This window comes from Benincasa hispida, chromosome 3 (assembly GCF_009727055.1).
Source record: "Benincasa hispida cultivar B227 chromosome 3, ASM972705v1, whole genome shotgun sequence".
Taxonomy (NCBI): Eukaryota; Viridiplantae; Streptophyta; class Magnoliopsida; order Cucurbitales; family Cucurbitaceae; genus Benincasa; species Benincasa hispida.
In genome coordinates, this window is record NC_052351.1 from 10,212,638 (window position 1) to 10,236,230 (window position 23,593).

General features: G+C 34.0%; 3 protein-coding genes across 3 annotated transcripts; all 3 read right to left on the reverse strand.

The window, feature by feature from the left end:
• Positions 1 to 2,913: 2,913 nt before the first annotated feature.
• Positions 2,914 to 4,017, reverse strand: LOC120073442. Its single transcript, XM_039026291.1, has 2 exons — positions 3,691 to 4,017; positions 2,914 to 3,579 (listed from the first exon to the last, which is right to left on the reverse strand). Exons 1-2 carry the CDS (start codon positions 4,015 to 4,017, stop codon positions 2,914 to 2,916), a joined length of 993 nt encoding a protein of 330 aa, XP_038882219.1.
• Positions 4,018 to 6,165: 2,148 nt separating this feature from the next.
• On the reverse strand, positions 6,166 to 10,214 carry LOC120074124 (cysteine-rich receptor-like protein kinase 29). The gene is made up of 7 exons (XM_039027143.1): positions 9,022 to 10,214; positions 7,891 to 8,013; positions 7,652 to 7,776; positions 7,338 to 7,548; positions 6,970 to 7,207; positions 6,715 to 6,865; positions 6,166 to 6,637 (listed from the first exon to the last, which is right to left on the reverse strand). The coding sequence occupies exons 1-7, from the start codon at positions 9,806 to 9,808 to the stop codon at positions 6,293 to 6,295; spliced, it is 1,980 nt and encodes a 659-aa protein (XP_038883071.1). The 5' UTR covers positions 9,809 to 10,214; the 3' UTR covers positions 6,166 to 6,292.
• Positions 10,215 to 10,722: 508 nt separating this feature from the next.
• Positions 10,723 to 13,543, reverse strand: LOC120074249 (putative receptor-like protein kinase At4g00960). Its single transcript, XM_039027308.1, has 7 exons — positions 12,760 to 13,543; positions 12,457 to 12,579; positions 12,213 to 12,337; positions 11,904 to 12,114; positions 11,542 to 11,779; positions 11,245 to 11,395; positions 10,723 to 11,172 (listed from the first exon to the last, which is right to left on the reverse strand). The coding sequence occupies exons 1-7, from the start codon at positions 13,541 to 13,543 to the stop codon at positions 10,843 to 10,845; spliced, it is 1,962 nt and encodes a 653-aa protein (XP_038883236.1). The 3' UTR covers positions 10,723 to 10,842.
• Between the last annotated feature and the right edge of the window lie 10,050 nt (positions 13,544 to 23,593).

A 23,593-nucleotide genomic window follows, 5' to 3' on the forward strand; every position in this document is an offset into this window, starting at 1 on the left:
CTTGAGGGGCTTTGTGAAAATGTCCGCCACTTGGTCTTGTGACTTGATATATTTGAGTTCTACTTCTTTCTTCGTAATGTAATCCCGAATGTAGTGAAATCGGGTATCAATGTGCTTGTTCCTCCTATAAAATACCGGATTTTTGGCTAAGGCAATGGCCGATTTGTTGTCAACAAAAATCTCCATTGGACTTTCCATTTGAAACTTCAACTCCTTCACTAAGTTTCTTAGCCAAATTGCATGACCACATGAAGTTGCTGCGACGTACTCTGCCTCGCATGTTGATAATGTGACTATGAGTTGCTTTTTTGATATCCATGTGAACGCTGTTTCACCAATAAAAAAACACAAACCCCGTAGTGCTCTTTCGATCATCCAAATCACTACTCCAATCACTATCACAATAACCAACAATATCAAAATTGCTAGAAGAGACATAGGAAAAACCATACCCAATCATCTCTTTGGTGTAGCGAAGTATCCTTTTTGCCATTTTGCAATGTGTTGCTGTCGGTTCCTCCATAAATCGACTAATAATTCCAACCGAATAAAGAATATTTGGTCTTGTACATGTCAAGTATCTCAAACTTCCAACCAAGCTTTTGAAATATGTAGAATTTACCTTATCTCCTCCATCTTGCTTAGTGATTTTGACTCCACATTCCATCGATGTTCCAACTAGATTAGCATCATTCATATTGAACTTCTTGAGCACTTTTTTAGCATAGCCCTCTTGGGATATAAAAATCCCATCTTCACCTTGTTTGACCTCAATCCCAAGATAGTAACTCATGAGACCAATGTCCGTCATTTCAAACTCCTTTGCCATCTCTCTTTTGAACTCATCAAACATGCTAGGATTGTTTTCGGTAAATACTAAATCATCAACATATAAATAAATGATTAGTATGCTTTCACCTTGCATTTTGATGTAGAGGGCATGCTCATAAGGACACTTCATATACTTCTTCTCTTGAACATACTTGTCAATCTTCGAATTCCATGCTCTTGGTGCTTGCTTTAAACCATTAAGTGTCTTCTTCAATCGAATCACTTTATCTTCTTCACCCTTGACTTCATAACTCAATGGTTGTTCCACATAGACCTCTTCCTCAAGAAATCCATTCAAGAATGCCGATTTGACATCCATTTGATGTATCTTCCAATGATTATGGGCTGCCAAAGCAATAATCAAACGAATAGTTTCAAGACGAACAACAAGGGCAAATACCTCATCATAGTCGATGCCATGTCATTGGCTATACCCTTTCACCACTAGTCTCACCTTTTGCCTCTCAACATCGCTATTGACTTTTCTCTTTGTCTTGTATACCCACTTCACTCCGATCGGGTTGTGCCCTTTTGGAAGCTTGGTCAACTCCCATGTGTCATTTTTCTCTATCGCTCGAATTTCTTCATCCATTGCATCCTTCCATTTCTTGCTTGCAATGGCTTCTTAGAAACTAATAGGCTCACAATCACCAAAAAGACAATAGAGAATTATGTCATTTTGATTTTCATTTACCTCATTAAGTTCCCATAGACTTCGAGTTCCTCTTGGGTCAATTTCGTTCTCCGAATCGCTGGATGAACCTTCAGATGATGATCGATCGGTCGAATGAGGTGGCACTGAAATGGGCAAACCTTCACCTATTTCATCCCTGGTCGACTTATTTTCATTGTCTTCTTCAAAATATGGAAGGAAATCATACTCCTCCTCTTGTATATTCCAATCCCAAGAGGCTTTCTCATAAAAAACAACATCACGACTAATCATTACCTTCCCATTCAAAGGATTGTAAAGACGATAACCCTTTGAACTTGCATCATAGCCGATGAAGAAGAGTTTCTCGCTTCGATCATCGAGCTTGGTCATTTTTTCTTCTGACACATGAGCATATGCAATACTCCCAAACACCTTGAAGTGACCAATTCCGGGCTTTCTTCCGTTCCATGCTTCTTGAGGCGTCTTGTCAAGCATACTTTTGGTTGGTGTTCGATTTGTCAAATAAACTACACAAGTTACGACCTCCTTCCAAAATTCCCTCGACATCTTCTTTGTCTTTAGCATGCTTCTTGCCATGTTTAAGATTGTCTGATTCTTCCTTTCCACCACACCATTTTGTTGCGGTGTCCTTGGGACTGTTAACGAACGTCGGGTGCCTTTTTCATCACAAAATTGTTTGAACGCATTTGATGTGAATTCACCACCTCGATCGGTTGTCATGACCTTGATTGTAAGGTTTCTTTCATTCTCCACACGTGCCTTAAATCTCTTGAAGATTTCAAATACTTCTGATTTTTCCTTCAAAAAGTACACCTATGTTTTTCTAGAAAAATCATCAATAAAGAGAAGGAAATATTTACTTTTACCATGAGACTCTGGTTTGATCATTCCACACATATCAGCATGAATGAGTTCTAAAGGCTTCTTTGCTCTTGTCATAGACTCCTTCGAAAAACTACTTCGATGATGTTTGCCAAGAAAACACCCTTCACACACTTGGTTTGGCTTGTGAATGTGTGGTAAGCCTCGCACCATCTTCTTCGACAAATCTTCTAAACTTCCAAAATTGAGGTGCCCGAACTGTAGATGCCATAGCCAAGAGAGATCTTCATAACACGTCTTTAAGTATTTTGGAACATCATTACATATATTCAAAGGAAACATTCGGTTTTTGGTCATGGAGACTTTAGCAATAAGTCTCTCATGATTATCCTTCAAATACAAATAATTGTTTTTCATTTGAACTTCAAAACCTTTCTCTAACAATTGTCCTACACTCAATATATTATTTTTTACATTGGGAATGTAATAAACATTTGTATATATTGATTTTCTCTATTTTTAACCAAATGAGAATTTTACCTATTCCTTTGATGGCGGCCAAAGAATTGTCTCCAAAGGCAATATTACCTTTCTCCATCTTGTTCAACTCCACAAACATCTCGCGTTTTCCACACATGTGATTCAGGCCCCTGTGTCAAGATACCACATATTATATTGACTCTCTTCTTCTCCCTTTGAAACCATAATAAGGTTCCATCCTCCTCTGCATAATTGGATTGTCCTTGATGGGTTTTTGATGTGCTAGCGGTTGATCGGTCCTGATACTTTCGATCAATCGACTCTGTTTGAGATGAGTAACACTCATTCACATAATGTCCATATTTGTTACAATTATAACATTTTACTTGAGATTTATCTCTCCCGGACCTTCCACCACGTCTTCCATGACCTCGACCTCCTCTTCCTCTTGAGGATTCAGACGAGTTTTGAGAAACATCGGTGTTGGATTCACCTCTTCCACCATGGCCTCGATCACCACGACCTTTTCCACATCCATAACTATTCTTCTCCTTGATTTTGAGTTGGAGAAGTTGTTCAACAGTCTCTGTTTGCTCCATCCTCCTTTTCTTTTTCTCCTCATAGGCTTGTAACGAGCCTATAAATTGTTCAATTGTCATGTTCTCAAGATCCTGTGTCTCCTCGATCGTCGTGACGATAATCTCGAACTTTGTATTTAAGCTTTGTAGAACCTTCTCCATGACACGAACATCGGTGATTTCTTCACCATTCTATCTCAATTGGTTGACGACAACCATTACTTTCGTGTGATATTCCGCTATCACCTCCGTCTCCTTCATTTGTAAAGATTCAAACTCACCATGTAAGGTTTACAACCATACATTTTTCACACGATCGGCTCCTCTATGAGTCGATTGGAGTTTGTCCCATGCCACCTTTGACGTCTCTGCATTGGCGATGGTCTCAAACGTATCTTCGTCCACCGATTGATACAAGATATAAAGGGTCTTCTTGTCCTTCTTTCTTGTCTCCTTTAACGCATCTCTTTGCGCTTGATTGGCTCTAGCTTCTGCCTCTTGAAAACCGTTCTCCACGATCTCCCACACCTCTTGTGCTCCTAGTAACACTTTTATCTTGATGCTCCAATTGTCATAGTTAAGCTTGGTAAGCATTGGTAGTTGAAGTGAACCTATCCCAACGTTGGCCATTTTTCTCTCAATATTTTCTACTAGCTCTGGTACCACTATGTTAGAAAAAAAAACGTGGAGGACAAATATGAAAAAATGAGAGATGAATTTTCCATTCAACTAAGCATGTCTTTATATAGGCTTACAAACATAACCATAAGAATGCCAATGGTTTAGAGCTATAAATGTTATCAAATGCTCATAACTCACATAACTCTTATAACTCAAAAATCACTTTTCAACAGAAAGATAAAAGATTAATGAAAAGGAAGGAAAATGGTAAAAAATTAGCAGATTTAGATTTTCACCTTATAAAATTCGCACGCTTTTTTGAAATCTCGTAGAATTAGTTTTTCTCACTTCATCTCGGACAAGACTACAAAGAATTAAAAAATCAATTTTTTTCTAACTTATTGATTCTTTGAGCGTTCTCTCTACATCTCTCCTTATCATGCATAGAGTCTTTTTACACAGATTTGCTAATTTTTTTAGGTAATCTTCCCAAATCTTATATTATTTTCAAATTTTCTCTAAATTCGGTTATGTTTACTAAATATTATATCAAATTATTATGCAATCTTCAAATCTTTAGCATAAATTATGCTTTCACAATTATATGAATTTCCAAAATTCCAAATGGGTTTTCTAATGATCAAAATAGATTTTCCAAATTGATTCAACATTTTTAAATTTTGGGAAATATCAAATTTTTCGAAAAATTGGGTAAGATTTGGGATATATATATATAGAATGTTAGTGTTAATCCTGTCCGAGATTCCATCGAGAAAGCTCAAATATATGAATCTCAGTGTTAATTATGTCTGGTATAGAATCCCAATGTTATTTTGCCCGAGATTAGCGTTGAGATGTACATAATCTCAGTGTATAATCTAGCCTGAAGTACCGAGAAAACCCAAGCGATAAGTTAGAAAAAGTTGATTTTTTAAATTAAAAATATCGTGGTCGATCTCGTTCGAGATGGACCGAGAAAAACTATTTTTTGAGTTTTTTTTTTTTAAAAAAGCTAGTTTTATAAGGCAAAAAAAATTAAACGTGCTATTTCTGTTAATTTCCCGAAAAGGAATTAGGATTGATTTGAAGTGGCCCATGTTTATTGTTGTTGTATCCTTGTAACCGAGGGTGATTGCGTTAAAATTTAGGTCGGACCACTACTTTTACCTTACCAACATTGTTTCTTAAAATGTGATAGATTCGTAATTAAAAGTGATAAAAAAATTAGGCAGAGAAATCTTCATTGTACCTGAGTACGACATTATTATTATTTTAAAATGATAAAAACTTTTATAATAGTTCGTAAGTCATAATAATCTATGTTTAGGGTGATTTTAATCGAAGGTGACGTTTGCCAAAACGTAATAAAAATTGGTGTAACCATAATAAAATTTTATTGATGGATTAGTTGTAATGAGTCTGAATTACAATTGTAATTTGATCGCTTTTGATTGCATTTACTTAGAATTATGAATTTTGTTGCATTTACTGTTACCATTACCTCTGAAGGTCAAATGATAACGATAATAGTAAATGTATCAAAATTCATAATTTTTTCTCTAAAATAGTAACAATAATGGTAACTACCATAACGATAATAGTAATAATATGACGTAATTTCTAAACGTAATTGGATTAAGCATGCTCCGCTTGTCAATCTGTTTGTGTTTTTTTTTAATTACAGTTTGGAAGTTGACCCCATGTGTCAATATGGATGCAAAACACAAGTAAGCAACACCAAATGTAATCAAATAGAATCCACTTTTCACATTACCATTAATTTATTACGTTTTCATTAGAGTAAACGTGACTTGAGTTATAATAATATTTGTTTGGAGTAGAAATTAATAAACACCATAACAAAAGAGATTTGTAATAATGATATTGTAATTAAAGGTCATAATAGTTGGTGATTGAAACTCTAAATATGGAGTGGACTATAATATCCCACTCTACCCACTTGGAGTTATAGCTCAAATGCCACAAGTCCCAAAATTTCCATCTGCAACCATTAAGTCCATTAAATCTAAAATTTGAATACTTTAATCCTTGAAATTTTCAAATCTGACAATTTTAAATTGACAACAAATTAGTCCCTATGTAAGAAATTTCATCCAACTTAATTATCCATCTTGATGACCTACTTAATCTTTATAATTTATAAACAAACCCTTAATTAATTATATTAATCAACATGTGATGGAACATTTATCAATTATGAAAGTATTCGAGTTGAAAATAGGAAAAGAAAAATATGTTACATGAAGTTTAAGCTTAATGCAGATTACAAGACCTCCATCCCAATACAAGACCTGCTTGTTGATTCTGCTTCACCACAAGGGCTCTCAGATAGACTATGCTGAGATCCTTCTGTGTAATCATCAAGATGCTGTGGCAAGTTTTTGGTATCGCTTTGCAACCAAAATCCGGGCCGCAAAGGTACAGGAAGAGTGAAGGAGTTGTTCTTGAGCATGAGAACAACTGAAGCCATGGTGGGTCTACTTGCTACATTTTCTTGAACACATAATAATCCAAGATGGATGCATCTGATGATTTCATCAATGCAAGTTCTAGCCAGTGTTGGGTCTATGATGGCTGTCACATTCCCTTCCATCCAGTTTCTCCACGTCTGCCATGGCAAATTTGTGTTGAACATTATAAGAAAATAATATATCTTCAAAAAAAAATAAAAGCATTTATACTTGCATAGCTCAGAAGATGCTCTGTATTTTCTCCCTCTTGAAAGCAACTGTTCTTTTGGCCACTTATGATCTCTAGAAGAAGCACACCAAAACTAAACACATCCGATTTCACTGAAAAACGTCCATACAATGCATACTCTGGAGCCATATATCCACTTGAAATAAAAAAACATTAAGTTCAATATTTGTCAAGCTAAATTTCGTAGAAAATATATGAATTGAATGACATTATATAAGTTCAAGTTCTATTAAAACTTACTATGTTCCCTTAATTTTACTTGTATCACCATGAGTTTGACTGATTGAACACAATCTTGCCATTCCAAAATCAGTGACTTTTGGATTTAGCTCTGCATCCAATAAAATATTACTAGCCTTAAGATCATGATGGATCACTTTGAATCGAGAATCTTCATGTAAATACATGAGGCCGCGACTGATGCCAACTACAATTTTGTATCGTCTCGACCAGTCCAAATATTCACGTTGAATTGGATCTACATTTTCATTTAAAAAGTACATGGCTGCTTTTAGCTAAAGTGAATAGAGAATGTGAACAAACTTTTAACTGGACGGCAAGTTTATGAAAAGATGCATGAGAACAAAGAACAAGGTGTAAACCGGTACCAAAGATGAAACGATCTAAGCTTGAATTAGATAGAAACTCATAGATGAGAAGCCTTTCGTTTCTCTCAAAGCAAAAGCCAAGTAGTCGAACCACATTCCGGTGTTGCAGCTTGGCAACCAGTAAAACTTCATTCTTAAATTCGAGGTCTCCCTGTTGCGAACCTTGAGTTAGCCTTTTCACAGCTATTTCTTGTCCATTGAAAAGCTTACCCTGAAGATACATAAAAAGGGGCAAAATCTTAGAAGGCTTCTACCCTGCTGAAACAAAATGCCATACTTTGACGGTTTAAGATTGTTCTATTTCATTCAATTACCTTATAAACAATACCAAATCCACCTTGTCCAAGTTTATTTGAAACAGAAAAGTTATCTGTTGCATCTCTAATCGTCTTGAAATCATATTGCAATAAATTCGTGGGGCTAATGTCATCATCACTAGCTTCACAAATCACAAGTAGTATTATGGTGACAAGAGTATTAGCAATTTAGCAGAAATTTTACCCCCCAAAAGAAAATTAGGCAATAGGGATTGAAGAAAAGAAAATGGCTTTACTCTCAAGTTTTTCCCTCAACTTTTTGGATCTCAAAAAGGTGTAGATGCCGATGGCTAAAACGAAAAGAGCCACAAATGGGAGAACTATTACAATGGTAGTTTGCATGGCGTTCTTCTTCATTCCTGAAAAAACAAAAGACATCTCTTTCTAATTGATCAAAAAACTTAAGTTGATGGGTGAAGGTAAATTCAATATTATATCATCTAAGACTCCCCTCACTCATGGGCTTGAAATATGTAGAAGGTTCAACAAATGAAAAAAAATATTAATTTGGGAGACAATAATATTGTAGAGGTTCCAAAATAGGACCTCCTGCACCATCTGCTCTTATATCATGTTAAATCACTAATTGATCGAAAAATTTAAGTAGATTGGTGAATGTAAATTTAATATCACATCATCTAACAATTAAAAGTGTGCATATCACTTTTGATAATACTTAAAACCCTAAAAATGAAAAGAAAATGTTGAACTAAAAATAACAAAGGGAACATAACCATCTAAGAAGCACGGACACCGACACACGACACGGCGACATGTCAATTTTCAAAAAAGTAGGACACGACACGTCGGGGACACGTTATTTTTTTTATTAAAGAATTAAATATATGTCGTGAAATAAACATATTGGGAAATATTCCATTTAAAAACACCATTAACAACCATACAAGATACAACCACAACCATAGATAAGATGACTAACGGTCCAATGTGGAGGTGTGGTGTTTTGGGTGTGGGGACTCGGGGAGTTTTGATATTTTGAAGAAAAGAAAAGTGGAAAGGAATAATATATTTTGAGAAATTAAAATAAAAAACACAAAAACCTAAAAGTTTTGGGCTTGGGCTGATGCTTTTGGGCTGCTAACTTTAGTTTTATAAGCTTTCATTGTTTTTTCTTTTTAATTTTGCAGTGCCGTGTCCCAGAAGTGTCCCAACTGTGTCCCACCTGTGTCCTACATGTGTCCCCGCCGTGTCGGAAATTTAAAAAAATAATAAAATATTCGACACGCCAGCTGGCGTGTCGGGCATGTCGGAGGCGTGTCGGGCGTGTCGGTGTCGGACACGTGTCCGACACTGACACTTGGCCATCTTAGGAGTGTCGGTGCTTTATAGATAACCATGAACCATACCTTCTGAAGACGTGGTAATGCTTGAAGGAACTAAAATTAGCGGCAACGGTGGTGGCAATTCAGCAGAAGGCTCAAGGAAGTGAGACACCTGATATCTAACGTTACAACTTGGTGAAAAATATCTCCAAGCTACCTTACAACATGGTGGAATTGTTTTGAACGCTGAATCTGAGCACGCATCACATTGTAGTTTAGACAAATCAGGTGTGCACTGCAGAAGTGCATATATCCTACCAAAGGCTTCTCCAAATATATCTCCAGCTGCATACTTCCGTACAGAACCACCTGAAGAAGCATTATCTTTCAACCTATCCAGCAATGTTCTCAGGTTCTGCTTGAACATATCTCTCTGTGTTTTGAAGTCGTTTGTTATCCATGATACGTATTGGGGTTCAACTTCCATTGCACCAAAAATAGGACGACTTGAAAAGCGTAGCATACAGATATCATACCACGCAATTGCCTCTTTCTGCTTAGGACATAGCTGTGTGAGAAGATATATAGAGTTATTAAGGCAGCTTCGACAACTATCAGGATTCGTATCTCCTCGGCAGAGCCCAATAGCATTGGCTGATTCCAAGCTTTGACCATAGGAAAAATTGTACAAGCCATTGCCAGTATCTTTGGCAGTGGCAATGGAGGAGAGTACATGATCGAGATTGGTCTTATAAGTGCTGTTGCTAGTGAAGTTCCCTACTTCATACATGCAGACATGCTTGACCAAGACTGGCTGGGTGGCACAAATTCTTGCAAAGGAAAACAAAGCAAGAGGAAGAAAGAACGCCATCTAATGTTGGCTATAACAGGAGTTACAAAAACCCATAACATATCGGAGCTTCCCTTTTAAGATAAATCCATCAAATATTTAAACGTCAGCCTTTGGACTTTGAATGATTATATTGAAGGTCGTTGGTTTATACTTCGACCAATGCTATACAAATTTAACCTTTGACTTCTGATCTTTGGCTGTGACTTCCCTTATTTTAAGAGTTTTTATTGTATATGATCTACTTTATTAATAAATTCTGATAAAAGCATAACATCCACGGTCATCCGTCAACTTAATAAATTGCAGATGCTGCATATTTCAAATGGGCCATGTGGTCAAGAATCTTCCTTGCCTGCAAACAAGAGAATGTCAAAAGTCAGTGATAATCCAGTCAATTCCATGAAATAAAATGACATAAAAATGAAAGTTTATAAATCTATTAAACACTTTTGAAAATTCAAATACCAAATAGATACAAACTTCAAAGTTTATAGACTAAATTTGCAATTTAACATTTCCTTAACTAAAACAAGTTTGACAACATATGATGATATACTTATTCTTATTTGTTAAGTTCAATATTTTCTCTTATAAATTTTTTAGAAATATATATCGAGATTGACATTTTTATCGATATATCTATCCACATCTCTATTTACCCTTCCAACCTAACAGTAACATAAGGCAGTATATGTGAATAATTTCCCAAAATGGTAAAAGACTATCTTACCCTTCCTCTGGTAAGTTGGTGGCCTCACAAATACCCTGAGTTATTTTTACTTCTTGACAGCAAACCATAAGTTCAGCTAATGGAGGGAAATTGGATAATGCACGTTAACAGTTCTAAGTTAAGACAATGATGAAGTTAAGGATATTCAAAGTAAAAATAGAAGATTAAAAAAAAAAAAAAAAAAACCTAATATACATGGACAGTTCGGTTTTATTCTGTTAATATACATGGACATGGACTAAAGATTTATGCAGATGAAAATAAGAACAGTATTGCCTGTTTACACAAATGTTAAGTTGAGGTTGTTTCCTCATTCCAAGTCTCAAGAAATTGAGTTAAACTGGTTTGATGATTCTTCTTCAATACAAATGCTCGAAGCTAGGCTAGATTGGGACCCTTCTGTGCAATTAAATTGCTGTGCAATGTTTGATGATTTACTTTGCAGCAAAAATCCAGGCCGTGATGGTACAGGAAGAGAGGAGTAACTATTCAGCATGAGAAGAACTAAAGCCATGGTTGGTCTGCTAGCTGCATCTTCTTGAACACATAATAACCCTAGATGAATGCATCTTATGATTTCATCAATGCAAGTTCCAGTCAATATTGGGTCTATGATATTTGTAATTGTTCCTTTCGTCCAGTTTTCCCATGTCTGCATTGGCAAGATTGTGTTACATTTGAAGGAAAAGAAGTACATGATGTCCCTTAGAATATTAGTACTTACATAGCTCAAAAGATGCTCTATATTTTCGCCATTTTGAAAGCTACCGTTCTTTTGGCCACTCACGATCTCTAGAAGAAACACACCAAAACTAAAAACGTCTAATTTTATTGAGAAATGCCCATACAATGCATACTCTGGGGCCATGTATCCACTTGAAATAAAAACACTTTTAAGTTCAATATTTGTCTCAATCTCCCAAGAGAAGCTAATTTTTTTTTTTTAAGAGAATGCAATTACTTGACTTATTTTATTTATTTTTTTTTTTGAAAAAAAAAGGGAGGAGCAAACGAGACTTACTATGTTCCTTTAATTTTACTTGTATCACCATTGGATTGATCGAACGAACACAATCTTGCCATTCCAAAATCATTAATTTTTGGATTTAGTTCTGCATCTAGTAATATATTACTAGCTTTAAGATCATGATGGATGACTTTGAATCGAGAATCTTCATGAAGATACATGAGACCACGACTGATGCCTACTATGATTTTGTAATGTCTTGGCCAGTCCAAATATTGGCGCTGCATTGGATCTGCATTTTCATTTAATATGAATATGGCTGCTTAGCTAGTAAAAGCAATGATAATGCAAACAAAATTTTTACCAGAAAGTTTACAAAATGATGCCCAATAAGTAGAACAAATTGCTGAAAGTACCAAATATAAAACGATCTAAGCTTGAATTAGGTAGAAACTCGTAGATTAGGAGTCTTTCACTTTTCTCAAAACAAAAGCCAAGAAGTCGAACCAGATTCCGGTGCTGCAGCTTAGCAACCAATAAAACTTCATTCTTAAATTCGAGGTCTCCCTGTTGAGAACCTTGAGTTAGCCTTTTTACAGCCACTTCTTGTCCATTGAGAAGTTTACCCTGAAAGATACAAAAGCAAAACAAAAATATTAGAATTCATCTATCCTGATGGGACAAAATGTTACAGTTAAGAGATCATTCTATTTCCGTTCGATTACCTTATAAACGATGCCAAATCCACCTTGTCCAAGTTTATGGACAGTTGAGAAGTCATCTGTTGCATCTTTGATCGTCTTAAAGTCGTATTGCAAGAAGTCCATAGAGTTAATATCATCATCAGTAGCTTCACAAGTAGTGTAGTGACAGGAGAATTAACAGCAGTTCATACTTTGAAGAAGATAATTATACCCACAAGAAAAGAAAAAAAGCACTAGGCTCGAGACAAAAATAAAATAATCTTACTTTCAAGTCTTTCCCTCAACTTTCTGGATCTCAAAAAGATATAGAAGCCAATGGTCAATAACAGCGAAAGTGCTACAAATGGAAGAACTATCACAATGACAGTTCGTATTCTGAACTTCTTTCCTGAAAAGAAAAGGCACCTCTGGATGTTAAATTCTTGAACTACTTGTAAAAAACACTGAGCTTTTTTATCTTGAGAATGTATTATTCAATTTTTGCAAATAGATTGCTTGATTCTTGAAAGCGTGAGAAAAACAAAATATTGTATTGAAAAGGACAAAGTGGCAAAAGCATTAACCATACCCTCTGTAGACTTGGTACTAGTTGAAGGAGAAAATACTACCGACAGTGGTGGTTGTGACTCGGCAGAAGGGTCATAGAAGAGGTACAGTTCATATCTGGCGTTACAGCTAGGTAAAAAAACTGTCGTTCCTTCACTACAACATGGTGGGAATGCTTGTAACGCTGACTTTAAGCACTCATCACATTGTAGCTGCGACAGGTCAGGTGTGCACTGCAAAAGCCCATATATAGTCCATAACCCGCGTGCACCTATGTTTCCAGTTGCATACTTCTTTATAGAACCACCTGAAGAGGTATTGTTCTTCAAGCTATCTAGCAACGTTTTTAACTTCTGGCTGAACAGAGCTTCCTCTGTTATATTGATTGCCGCCCACGAGAGGAAATGGGGTCCAGTTTCCACTGCACCAAATATGGAACGGCTTGAATAGCGCAGCATGCAGTTATTAAACCACCCAATTGCTTCTTTCTGCCGAGGACATAGCTGTGTGAGAAGATATATAGAGTCATTGAGGCAGCTTCGACATACATCAGACTTCACATCGCCTCGGCAGAGGCCAATAGCACTGGCTTTGTCTGAGTTTTCCCCATAGGAAGAAGTGTAAAAGCCACTGCCAGTATCTTTGGCATTGGCAATGGAGGAGAGGACATGATTGAGGTTGGCCTTATACGTGCTGTTGCTGGCAAAGTTCCCTCTATCGTACAAGCAGTAATGTTTGACGAAGACTGGTTGGATGGCGCAAACTCTGGCAAAGAAAAACAATACAAGAGGAAGAAAGAATGCCATGTACTACTATTGGCAATGACAACGATAGAATTGCAGAAACATCATAACAATATTTTGGCTTTTAAGTTAGATCTACAAGTATTTAAATCTGTTAGGACTTGGAATGATCATATTGAACATGATTAGTTTTTTGTTTGACCAACAAGGTACAAATTTTGGCTTAAACTACTGATCCTTTGCTTTGTTTTTTCCTTTATTTTATAAGAAGTTTGATTATAAACACCACATTATTTATGAATTCTGAGTATAACATCCATCCAACTCATTATTAGTCAATTTAATAAATTGCAGGTGGAATTTCCATCCAACTGAGCAAGTTCGCCCTTTATTAAACTAAAGTTCAAAATTAAACATGAAAATTTAACAACAAAGTTATTTAAACCATGTAAATATTCATACTTACTAAGGAAAGTGCGTTCGTGGAGAGAAGCATTTCGTATTTTTTGTATTTAAGAACATAGTCGATGAGAAGAATCAGGACTGCAAGAATACCTTGGCTATAAAATCTTCATTGTCAAGCTTTTCAAACCATTACGACTGAACTAATTGGAAAGATGAGGAGTCACTTTTGCTGCAATTATATTGCTGAAAATTCCAAATGAACCATATAATGGGAATTGGTCTTATTTCTAGAAGCATTCCTGCAAATAAGAAAATGTCAAAGTCAGGGTTCAGTCCCGTCAATTCATTGCATACAATGTATTCGGTTTTGATAAAACATAGTATCGCTACCCTGAACCAAACTACGATTTATTTCAGAAAGATGCAAGTTCTATCAATCTTTCTCCAGCTCTGTTCTCTAGTATTTTCACACTGAAATCAAATTCTGGCTTGTTAAAACTTTATGGCAAAAGCAACAAGACCATTCAAGCACCCTGCAGAGAACGTGATTCAATTTTTCTAAACTTCGTATCCCCATTTCGGAACGTGTAGAGATGAATGAAACTTGGCTTTCAATGAAGCCAATGATGTCCTATTTCTTTCTAGACTAGACGAAACGTGTAAATTAATTAGGTCTTAGTAACATTGAAACGCTAGGGCATCACCTTCCTTCGCTGCATAATCAATCAAGAAATTCAGTATAGCTATCTGGTGCTCGTCATCCTCGCTCCACAGCAGCTGTATGTAATGGGAAGAGTTGGGGGGGGGGGGGGGGGGCGGGGGGGGAGGGGGGGGGGCGGGGGGGGGGGGGGGGGGGGGGCGGGGGGGGGGGGGAGTGGGGGGGTGGGGCGGAGGGAGGGTGGGGGGGGGGGGGGGGGGGGGGGTGGGGGGGGGGTGGGGAGGGGGGAGGGTGGGGAGGGGGGGGGGGGGGGGGGGGGGGGGGGGGGGGGGAATATATGGGAAACTTGTTATAAAAAGTTTGGGTAATTTGTTTTAAATGGATAAATTTTTAGAAATATTTTCAAGTTTAACACGATGTAAATGTTATTCACTAAACCCTGTCTAGCACATATAGATAATAACATTGTTAGGTTTAATTTCATTTTAATTCAATTAGTAGAAGAAGTATTCAAATACTCAATGATTCGAAAAATTCAATCAACCCAATCTAATTCGTACGGTGGGTTTGGGATGAGTTATCAACTCATTGAGTTGGTTGAGTTTAAATAAATGAAAACTTTATGTTATGAGTTGGGTTGATTCATGGTTCATTATTTTTTGACCTTAATACTCAAATTAATTAATTTTAATTAATTAATTTTAATTAATATTATATATTTGATAATAACAAACTATGATTTGATGACGTGGGAGATTTTTATCATCAAAGAGTGGATCAGTGTCACTTGGAGCAATAGAAAGGTGATACATGATGGAACTCTTGATTTCTGGATTGGTTTTAAAAAATGAAAATGGATTTTAAAAAAAATAATTTAATAATTATTTTAAAGATGTTCGTACTGCTGTTGATTGTGCCTAGTCTTTGGACACATTTGTGGTAATTTTAGCATTATTTTTTTTTTTTTGTTTAGGTTTTAAAAGAAATGATTTAAAAATATATATATTATTATATATTTTTTTTTTTGTGTTTAACGGCTAGCTGAGTTTAAAATCTCCACCATTGTTTTTTATTTTCCAAGATCCAATGACCTAAATTAAATGTGGTTTTCAACCATTTTTCCTCTTTATTTAAACTCATATTCTTTTCTAAATCATGACAACAATTTTTATTATTTTCGGTTCTCCATAATTCATTAGGCCACAATTATTGCTCTCTCTCCAAGCTTCAATTGACTTCTTTTCATCTTCTTCTTGTGAGAGATATTTTATGTTGTGAGGATTGACTCGTTGAGTGCTAAATTTCTAACTCCACTCTTTTATCGAGTGTGCTATTTATTTTTCTAAATTATTGTAAGGGTTGCTCTTGATCCTGGAAAAAGAGCTATTGTAACAGTGTGATCCTCAACTGTGGAAATGATCGGGTTTGTTCTTGCGCTCGAAAAAAGAACGTTGTACGTTTCAACTCTAAGCCGTGCACTACAAGAAATCGCATTTCTCCCGATGCCCTAAATCGTCGGGAAAGGGTGAAAACCGTTGGGTTTTATGTCCTAAAACTCGTAGTTTGTAAAATGATAAACATTTCTAATAATCAATAAACTTATTGTTGATCTTATAAATTGTATGAAAGTCTAAATCCAATAAACTAAGACCCATGACTATTACATGAGTACTTGAACTTTATGTGGAGACATAAGAATGGATCAAGTTCGAGTAAATAGTCAAAATGATCTTTAGTACATGAATAAGGTTGGGTACCTTTTTCTGGTAACACTATTGGATACGGCCTACTCTGTAGTTGTTACACAGAGTTATAAAGTGCTACATACGATGTGATCCTAATTCATACATGTTATGACATGAGGAGTGGGGGCGTCCTATGCAATGAGTTTCCATAAGATTAGACCAAGAAATAAGTCACTCTTACTTTATAACGCTGTTTACTGTATAAGACTGACTATTTCATCTAGATGACCTAGGTAACTCGATCTTAATCCTGAGCTAACTATGAATTCCTATTTATTTAGGATTATCCTTAGATTTGTATAGGTGAGGGTTGGCTCAATAGCACCGACTCAATAAGCCTTCCATTTCAGGGGTAAGACCTAATAGATAACTGGGGACATAGGGTGCAAGATGAAGTTCACGCCTACCTTATTTAGGGATAAGAGAAAGGTTGCTCTTTCAAGTACTGAATCCAGGTCTTGAACAAGAGGCCCCACCCTCTCACTGGGTTGAGAGAGTTTGGTTTAGTGATTGGATCATAAACCAGTTGTTCATTAGAGGATCAGTGGGAACTTGAGGAACAAGACGTAATCTCGAGGGTAAAACAGATATTTGACCCAGCTGTTATTACGAACAACCTGTGAAAGGTCGACTTACTGATTATGGTTAAATCATGTGGACATAATATATCTTCAGTAAGGGGAGTGCAACTATGGGCTTTAGTGAAGTGACCCATTAATCAACGAATGGGGGTTAATTTGGTCTAATAAGTTTAGCCAATTAATCTTAGATCATTGGAGCCCATGATCTGTAGGTCCGCGAGGTCCCATACTAACTTGCAATTGAACTAGCTCTAGAATAACATGATAAGTTAATTTGAAACGTTCAAATTAGAATTAAGAAAATTAGTAATTATATGAGATATAATTATGTGTTTAATTCGAGAATTAAACAGAATAGGAGAATTTATATTTAAATATATAAAGATGGATGTGTGTAAAAATTAATTTAATATTTGATATTAAATTAATTAAGTTTTATTTAAAAATTAATTTATGAAATTAATTTTATAAAATTAAAATTTTCAGTTTTAAAATCANTTAATATTTGATATTAAATTAATTAAGTTTTATTTAAAAATTAATTTATGAAATTAATTTTATAAAATTAAAATTTTCAGTTTTAAAATCAAAATGGATTTTTAAAAATCAAGTTTGATTTTGAGATAAAATTTGAAAATTGGAAAAAATAATACACAAATGGGAAAACTATCTTCTTCATGCTCACACATTTTCCATTTCCCCTTCTTCATTAACTCCGAGCATGAGCTGCAACTCATGCAGCTCTCTTCCTTGCATGATGATCTGCAATATATTGAAGAGATTGGAGTGAATTTGAGGCATGCAATCAAGAGAGAATTTTAGAGAAAATTCGTGCTAAATAAAGTGTTTTTCAACAAGATTGCTGCTGTGAGTAATTCTCCATAATCCCTTGATTCAAACTTATTTTAAGTCCCACAACTCAATCTAGAGCACCAAGAGAATAGTGGAGAAGATCTTGAGATGGTCTGTAATAAGATTCGAAGAAGGTTGCAACTGGAGACGAGCTTTAAAGAAGTTCTACAATGGTATGTCATGAAACTCACTTGTTTCTGCAAAAGCATGCTTTATATTTTGTCAAAATTAATGAATTAGAGTGCTTCTTCTGCTGTTGCTGATACATTCCTACAGAAACTGCATCGAGAGATCCTTTCCCGACAATAGATTGATTGTTGGGAGTTTGGTCGGAAAAAATCCGTCGGGAGAAGATCTCCTGACGCATAAAACAGGTCGTCGGGAGTTGTCATAGAACTCCCGACACATAGAATAGGACATTGGTTGTTCTAGGAACTCCCGACGTATGATATACGGTGTCGGGAGTTCTATGTGTCGGGAGTTCTAGGACAACTTCCGACGCCCTGTTTTATGCATCGGAAGTTCTAGGAACTCCCAGTGCCCTGTTTTATGCATCGGGAGTTCTCAACGGTTTGTTTTATTCATTGGGAGTTACTGGAATTCCCGACGCGCTATTCTACGTGTGGGAGTTCCTTCATTGGTTGAATATTGACTTTTAAAATTTTTAATTTTTTTTAAATTTGATCTAAATAACTTGTAATGCATCATTAACCAACTCAAATAGATTCATATAATACACAAAACAAAGAAAACGAAGTCCATACTATAACAAATAAATGAAAAGTTACAAGATCTTACAATAAAAAAGTCGATACTAAATAAAAGAAAATTGTTTTCAGAAATACATGGAAGAAATAAAATGAAAACAACGTCAATAAATACAGAAAAGAAAACAAGAAGAACTTGGGAAGTGGATGTAGGCCGATTGTGTTAAACCACTATAAAATTCTCGGTGTTAATTTATCTATCTCTCTTCTATTTAATTTTGTAATTAATTTGTTATTATATTTTATTGCTTGAAATTAATTGCTCATATTGGACTATTTTGATTGGTCGTTCTTGAATTTCTATATCCATTATCAATCTTGTTATTAGAATCAAATTTGGTGCTTTGAAATAGTATTATTAAATTCTTGATTATTTTGAGTTAAATTTATTTACATGAATTTATTATTTAAATTACTTATTAGCAAAAAGTTTATTAATTTGTTTATTTGGAACCACATTAGTAAAAAGTTTTAGTTAAATAAACCCTATTCACTCCTACAGGGTTGTCATACCGATCCTACAATTGGTATCATAGTCTGTTGCTCTTTTGTTTGTAATAAAAAATTTTATACTTCTTTTAGATTGAAACCCATTGTTTGAGTTTTTCAATCCTACAATTGGTACTAAAGAGAGTAGCTCTTTTACGCAAATTATTTTTTCAATATTATTTTAATTTATAAAGAATCTTATTAATATTTTGAAAAATTATTTGAAAAGCTTAATCGCTAGTGCTATGATAACTTTAGATCATTGTGTTGATAGACCTCCATTCTTTGATGGTATTAGAAATTATGATGTTTGGAAAAATAAAATGAATTTTTTTTATGCTTGCTATAGATTTTAATACTTTGTATGTTTGTGAGCATGATTTATTTAAATTACAATTGAATAATGAGTTGTTCACTACCAATGCCAAAGCAATAAATATCATATATTGTGCATTGAATAGAAAAATATGTGATAAAATTTTAAATTTTGATTATGCATATGATATTTGTAATTTTTTTTGATAATATAGAGAATTCTCCTTCTAGTACTAATGATCTATTGAATATATAAATTCTATTATTTTATTCTAGATTCTATTCTAATCCTTAGAATAGATTCAAATAATCTATCATGATTCTAATAATGAATCATGATAAGTTGTTTCCTTGAATTCAAAAATATTCACTGGCTGAAGCATCTAAAAAGGGAAGTTTTCAGTCTGTACTGGTTTGATGTGAAGGAGAATTATACTTCTCAAAATCAAGAAAATTTTCATGAAGTGAAAAAGAAAAAATGTGACCAATCCTCCTTATGCTTGATGGCCCATTCGAAAAATGACTCCGGTGATGAGACCAGTGAAGATGAGGAGGGAATCACACATCTCTATCTTACCACAAGTTATATGGTGTTTTTGAAAGTATGCAATATGTTTTAGAAAAAGATTAGCACTAAATATCTAAAACTATCAAAGAAGTTTAAGACATTGTCTAGTGAAAATAAATCTTGGATAGATGAAAATGCATGTTTGAAAAATAGAGCAACTAATGATGTTTTGCTTGTTGATAAATTTTATGATGATGAGAAATGTGCCTAGTAGAATAGGGTTTCTTGAAAAAGAAAAGGTGAACTTAAATCTTTATCACGTGATATAAAAATTGAAATGAATGATTTGAGGGATAAAAGTGAAAAAATTGGATTTTGTTCTTTAGAATTGAAAGATAAAATTGTTAATTTGAACAATAAAATTATTGATTTGGAAACTAGCAATATAATATTAGAAAATGAGAAAATTTCTCTTGTTGACAAGATTAAATTTCTTGAATTTGATGTTGATGAGAAAAAAAATCTTTTGCATTTACTTAAAAGAAAGAAATGCTTGCTAATAAAGAGCTTGAAATTGCAAAAGAGTCTATTAAGAAATTGATTTTTGATACACAAAAATTGGATGTCTTTTAATAACAAAAAGACATTAGGCTATGTGAATAGAAATTGTTCATCTACTTCTAAGAATATTACTTTTGTTAAGGTCACCTCCTCTATTTCAAAATATCTTATCCAATGCGTCTAATTTTGTTGAATCTAAAGTTATACCAAAGCATGAAAAAGTTACACATATCCATGGAAATTCAAAATTTGTGAGTGTGAATTTTATGAATAAGCATGAAAAAAGCTAAACCTATGTAAAAATCAAAGTTTGTGTCTAAACGTGTTCATGAAAAATCTAAATGTATGCATAGTTCTAAATTTATGCCTACTTGTCATTTTTGTGGAGTTAAAATTCATATTAGACCAAATTATTTTAAATTGAAAAATGCTCCTAACAAGAATTATTTGAATAGAAATATTGTGAAAAATCAACTAGTTAAAAGTAAATTCTTGCCCAATGTTGTATGCTATTCTTGTGGCAAAACTGGTTATAAATATCATACTTGTTGTTTGCCAAAGATGAATGACGATGATTTTGGAACTAATTTGAAATAGGTTTCAAAATCATTGCTCACTAATTGAAGGACCCAAGAAATAGGTACCAAAATCTTTTGGTTGAGCTTTCATTGTAGATGTGATTCAAGAAGCAATTGTTGCTTGGACTTCAAATGAGCAACTAATTCAAATTGGAGCGACTTTTGTGGCTTGTTTGAATCAAACAAAGGAAATGACATATTTGGTAACTTTATATGTTTTATTGAATTGTTGAGATAAGTATTTTTATTGGCTCTTTTGTGAAAATTTAATTTATTGAATGAGTTTGGATGTTTGAAATTGACTTATTGAATTGCATTGATTATAGGATTTAATGCCATTAGTAATCTTTATTTATATATCTATGTAGCATTTGTCTTCATTGCTTATTATTTGGCTTTTTAGTCAATTAGATGTTTTCTCTATCTTTGTGTTTTTCATAGAAAGTTTTGAGGAAAAAGGATATTGAGTTTGAAATATATTGTTTATCCTATTGATAATTGAGCATGTTTTTGGAAAAGTTGTTAATTTCTTTTCCATAGAGGGGAGTATTTATAGAATTGATACATTCTTGAATCCCTTGATTTTTTTTAAAATCAAAATTGGTGCAATGCTTTATTGTGTTCCTACCATGCTTATATTTGATTGATAATGTATTCTCTTTTTTGGTAATATTGAATTTTCTAAAATAGATTTGCTATTATTTGGTTCCATATCCCTTTATTGTTGTGTACCCCTCTTATGTATAATATTTATTCTTTTATGGGGAGCTATTGTATTTGGAGTAAAATTATGTTTTAAAATTTTATTTGATATTTCTACGTTCATGTTGAATGTATTTTTGTCCCTTGTTAAGGGGAAGTGTTCAATTGATTCCAAAAGGGGGAGAAATTTTGTGAAATTGATCCTAAATAATTATCTAGTTGGTTGATTATTTGAGATGCCTCTTGAATATACAATATTGTTTGTTATATATAATATATATACTAAGGTATGTCTATATGAGAAGAAATACAAAGTATGTGCTTGTGATTTTAGAGGAAGCTTTCATATATTTGTTTATTTTTCTTAATTGTCCTTTTTTTGATTGATTCCAAAAGGGAGAGAGGTAGAAAGAAAAATGAAAGTATCTTGTTATTGAAATATTCATTGTTTTCAAGTTAATTGAAATTATACATGTGTTGATTATGCATCAAGAACATATTTCATATCACACACTAATTTAGATTTCATTTTTCTTGAGTAGCTTGTCATCATAAAAAGGGAGAGATGGTTAACTTTTTGGCCCTTAATCTCAAATTAATTAATTTTAATTAATTAATATTTTGATGATAATAAACTTGCTCTTATTCACTAACAATTTTAGTGTTTTGAAGTTTCCATTGCGTAAAGTTCAGAACAACGGTTTCAACAAAATTTGAACTACTCAAATTGGAGTTTCAATGAAGAAGATATGACTGAAATAAAATTAACAAAAAAAATCCCAAGTTGATGACATGACAAAACTTTTCTCATCAAAGTAGACCAGGTGTCACTTGGAGCCCGCTGCTAGTTTTGGACACATGATGGGCATTTGTCTTTTTTGTTAGGTTTTAAAAGAAATGATTTTAAAAGAAATATTATTATATTATTTTCTTGTTTCTATCTAACAACTATTTGAGTTTAAAATCTCCACCATTATTTTTTCTTTTCGAAGATCCAATGATCCAAATTAAATATGATTTTCAACAATTTTTCCTTTCTCTTTAAACTCATCTTCTTTACTAAATCATGTCAACAATTTTTATTATTTTCAATCCTCCATAACTCATTAGGCCACCATTGTTGATCTCTCCAAACTTCAATTTTCTTCTTTTTCATCTTATTCTTGAGAGAGATTTATGTATGGTGAGGATTGATTTGTTGTGGGCTCAAAATTTGTAAATCCACTCTTTTAGAGAGTTTATCAAGCGTGTTCTTTAAAATTTTCAAACATTTTGTAAGGATTGTTCTTGATCCGTAAAAAGAGCGATTGTAATGGTTTGATCCTAATCCATGCAAGGGATTGAGTTTGCTATTGAACTTGCAAAAAGAGCAGTATAGCAGTTAGACTCTAATCCGTAGAAAGAGTCAATGAGATCCTTATTAAAATCCTAAGAGGCGCTTGAAAATGTGGATGTAGGACGAGTTTAACCGAACCAGTATAAAAATTTCTAATGTTAATTTCTCTATCCCTATACTACTTAATTTTACAATTAATTTGTTATTATAATTTATTATATGAAATTAATTTCAATAGTTACTGGTGAGTTAATAGCTCATATTTGTTTACTTTGATTGGTAGTTCTTTAATTGGCATATCTTTTATCAATCTTATCATTGAAATTAAATTAGGAGCTTAAAATTGTTAATTTCAATTTATTAATCATCTTGGAATTAATGCATATATATACAATTATTGTTTAAATGACTTATTAACAAAAGTGTATTAATTTGCTTAATTGGGTCCACATTAGGAAAAAAGTTTTCATTAATTTTGATAAACCCTATTCACTCCCCTCTAGAGTTATCATATCGATCCTACAATTGGTATCCGAGCTAGTTGCTCTCTTGTTTGTGATAAAAATTTTCCTAAATCATTTTAGATCGATACCTATTGTTTGAATTTCTTAATCTT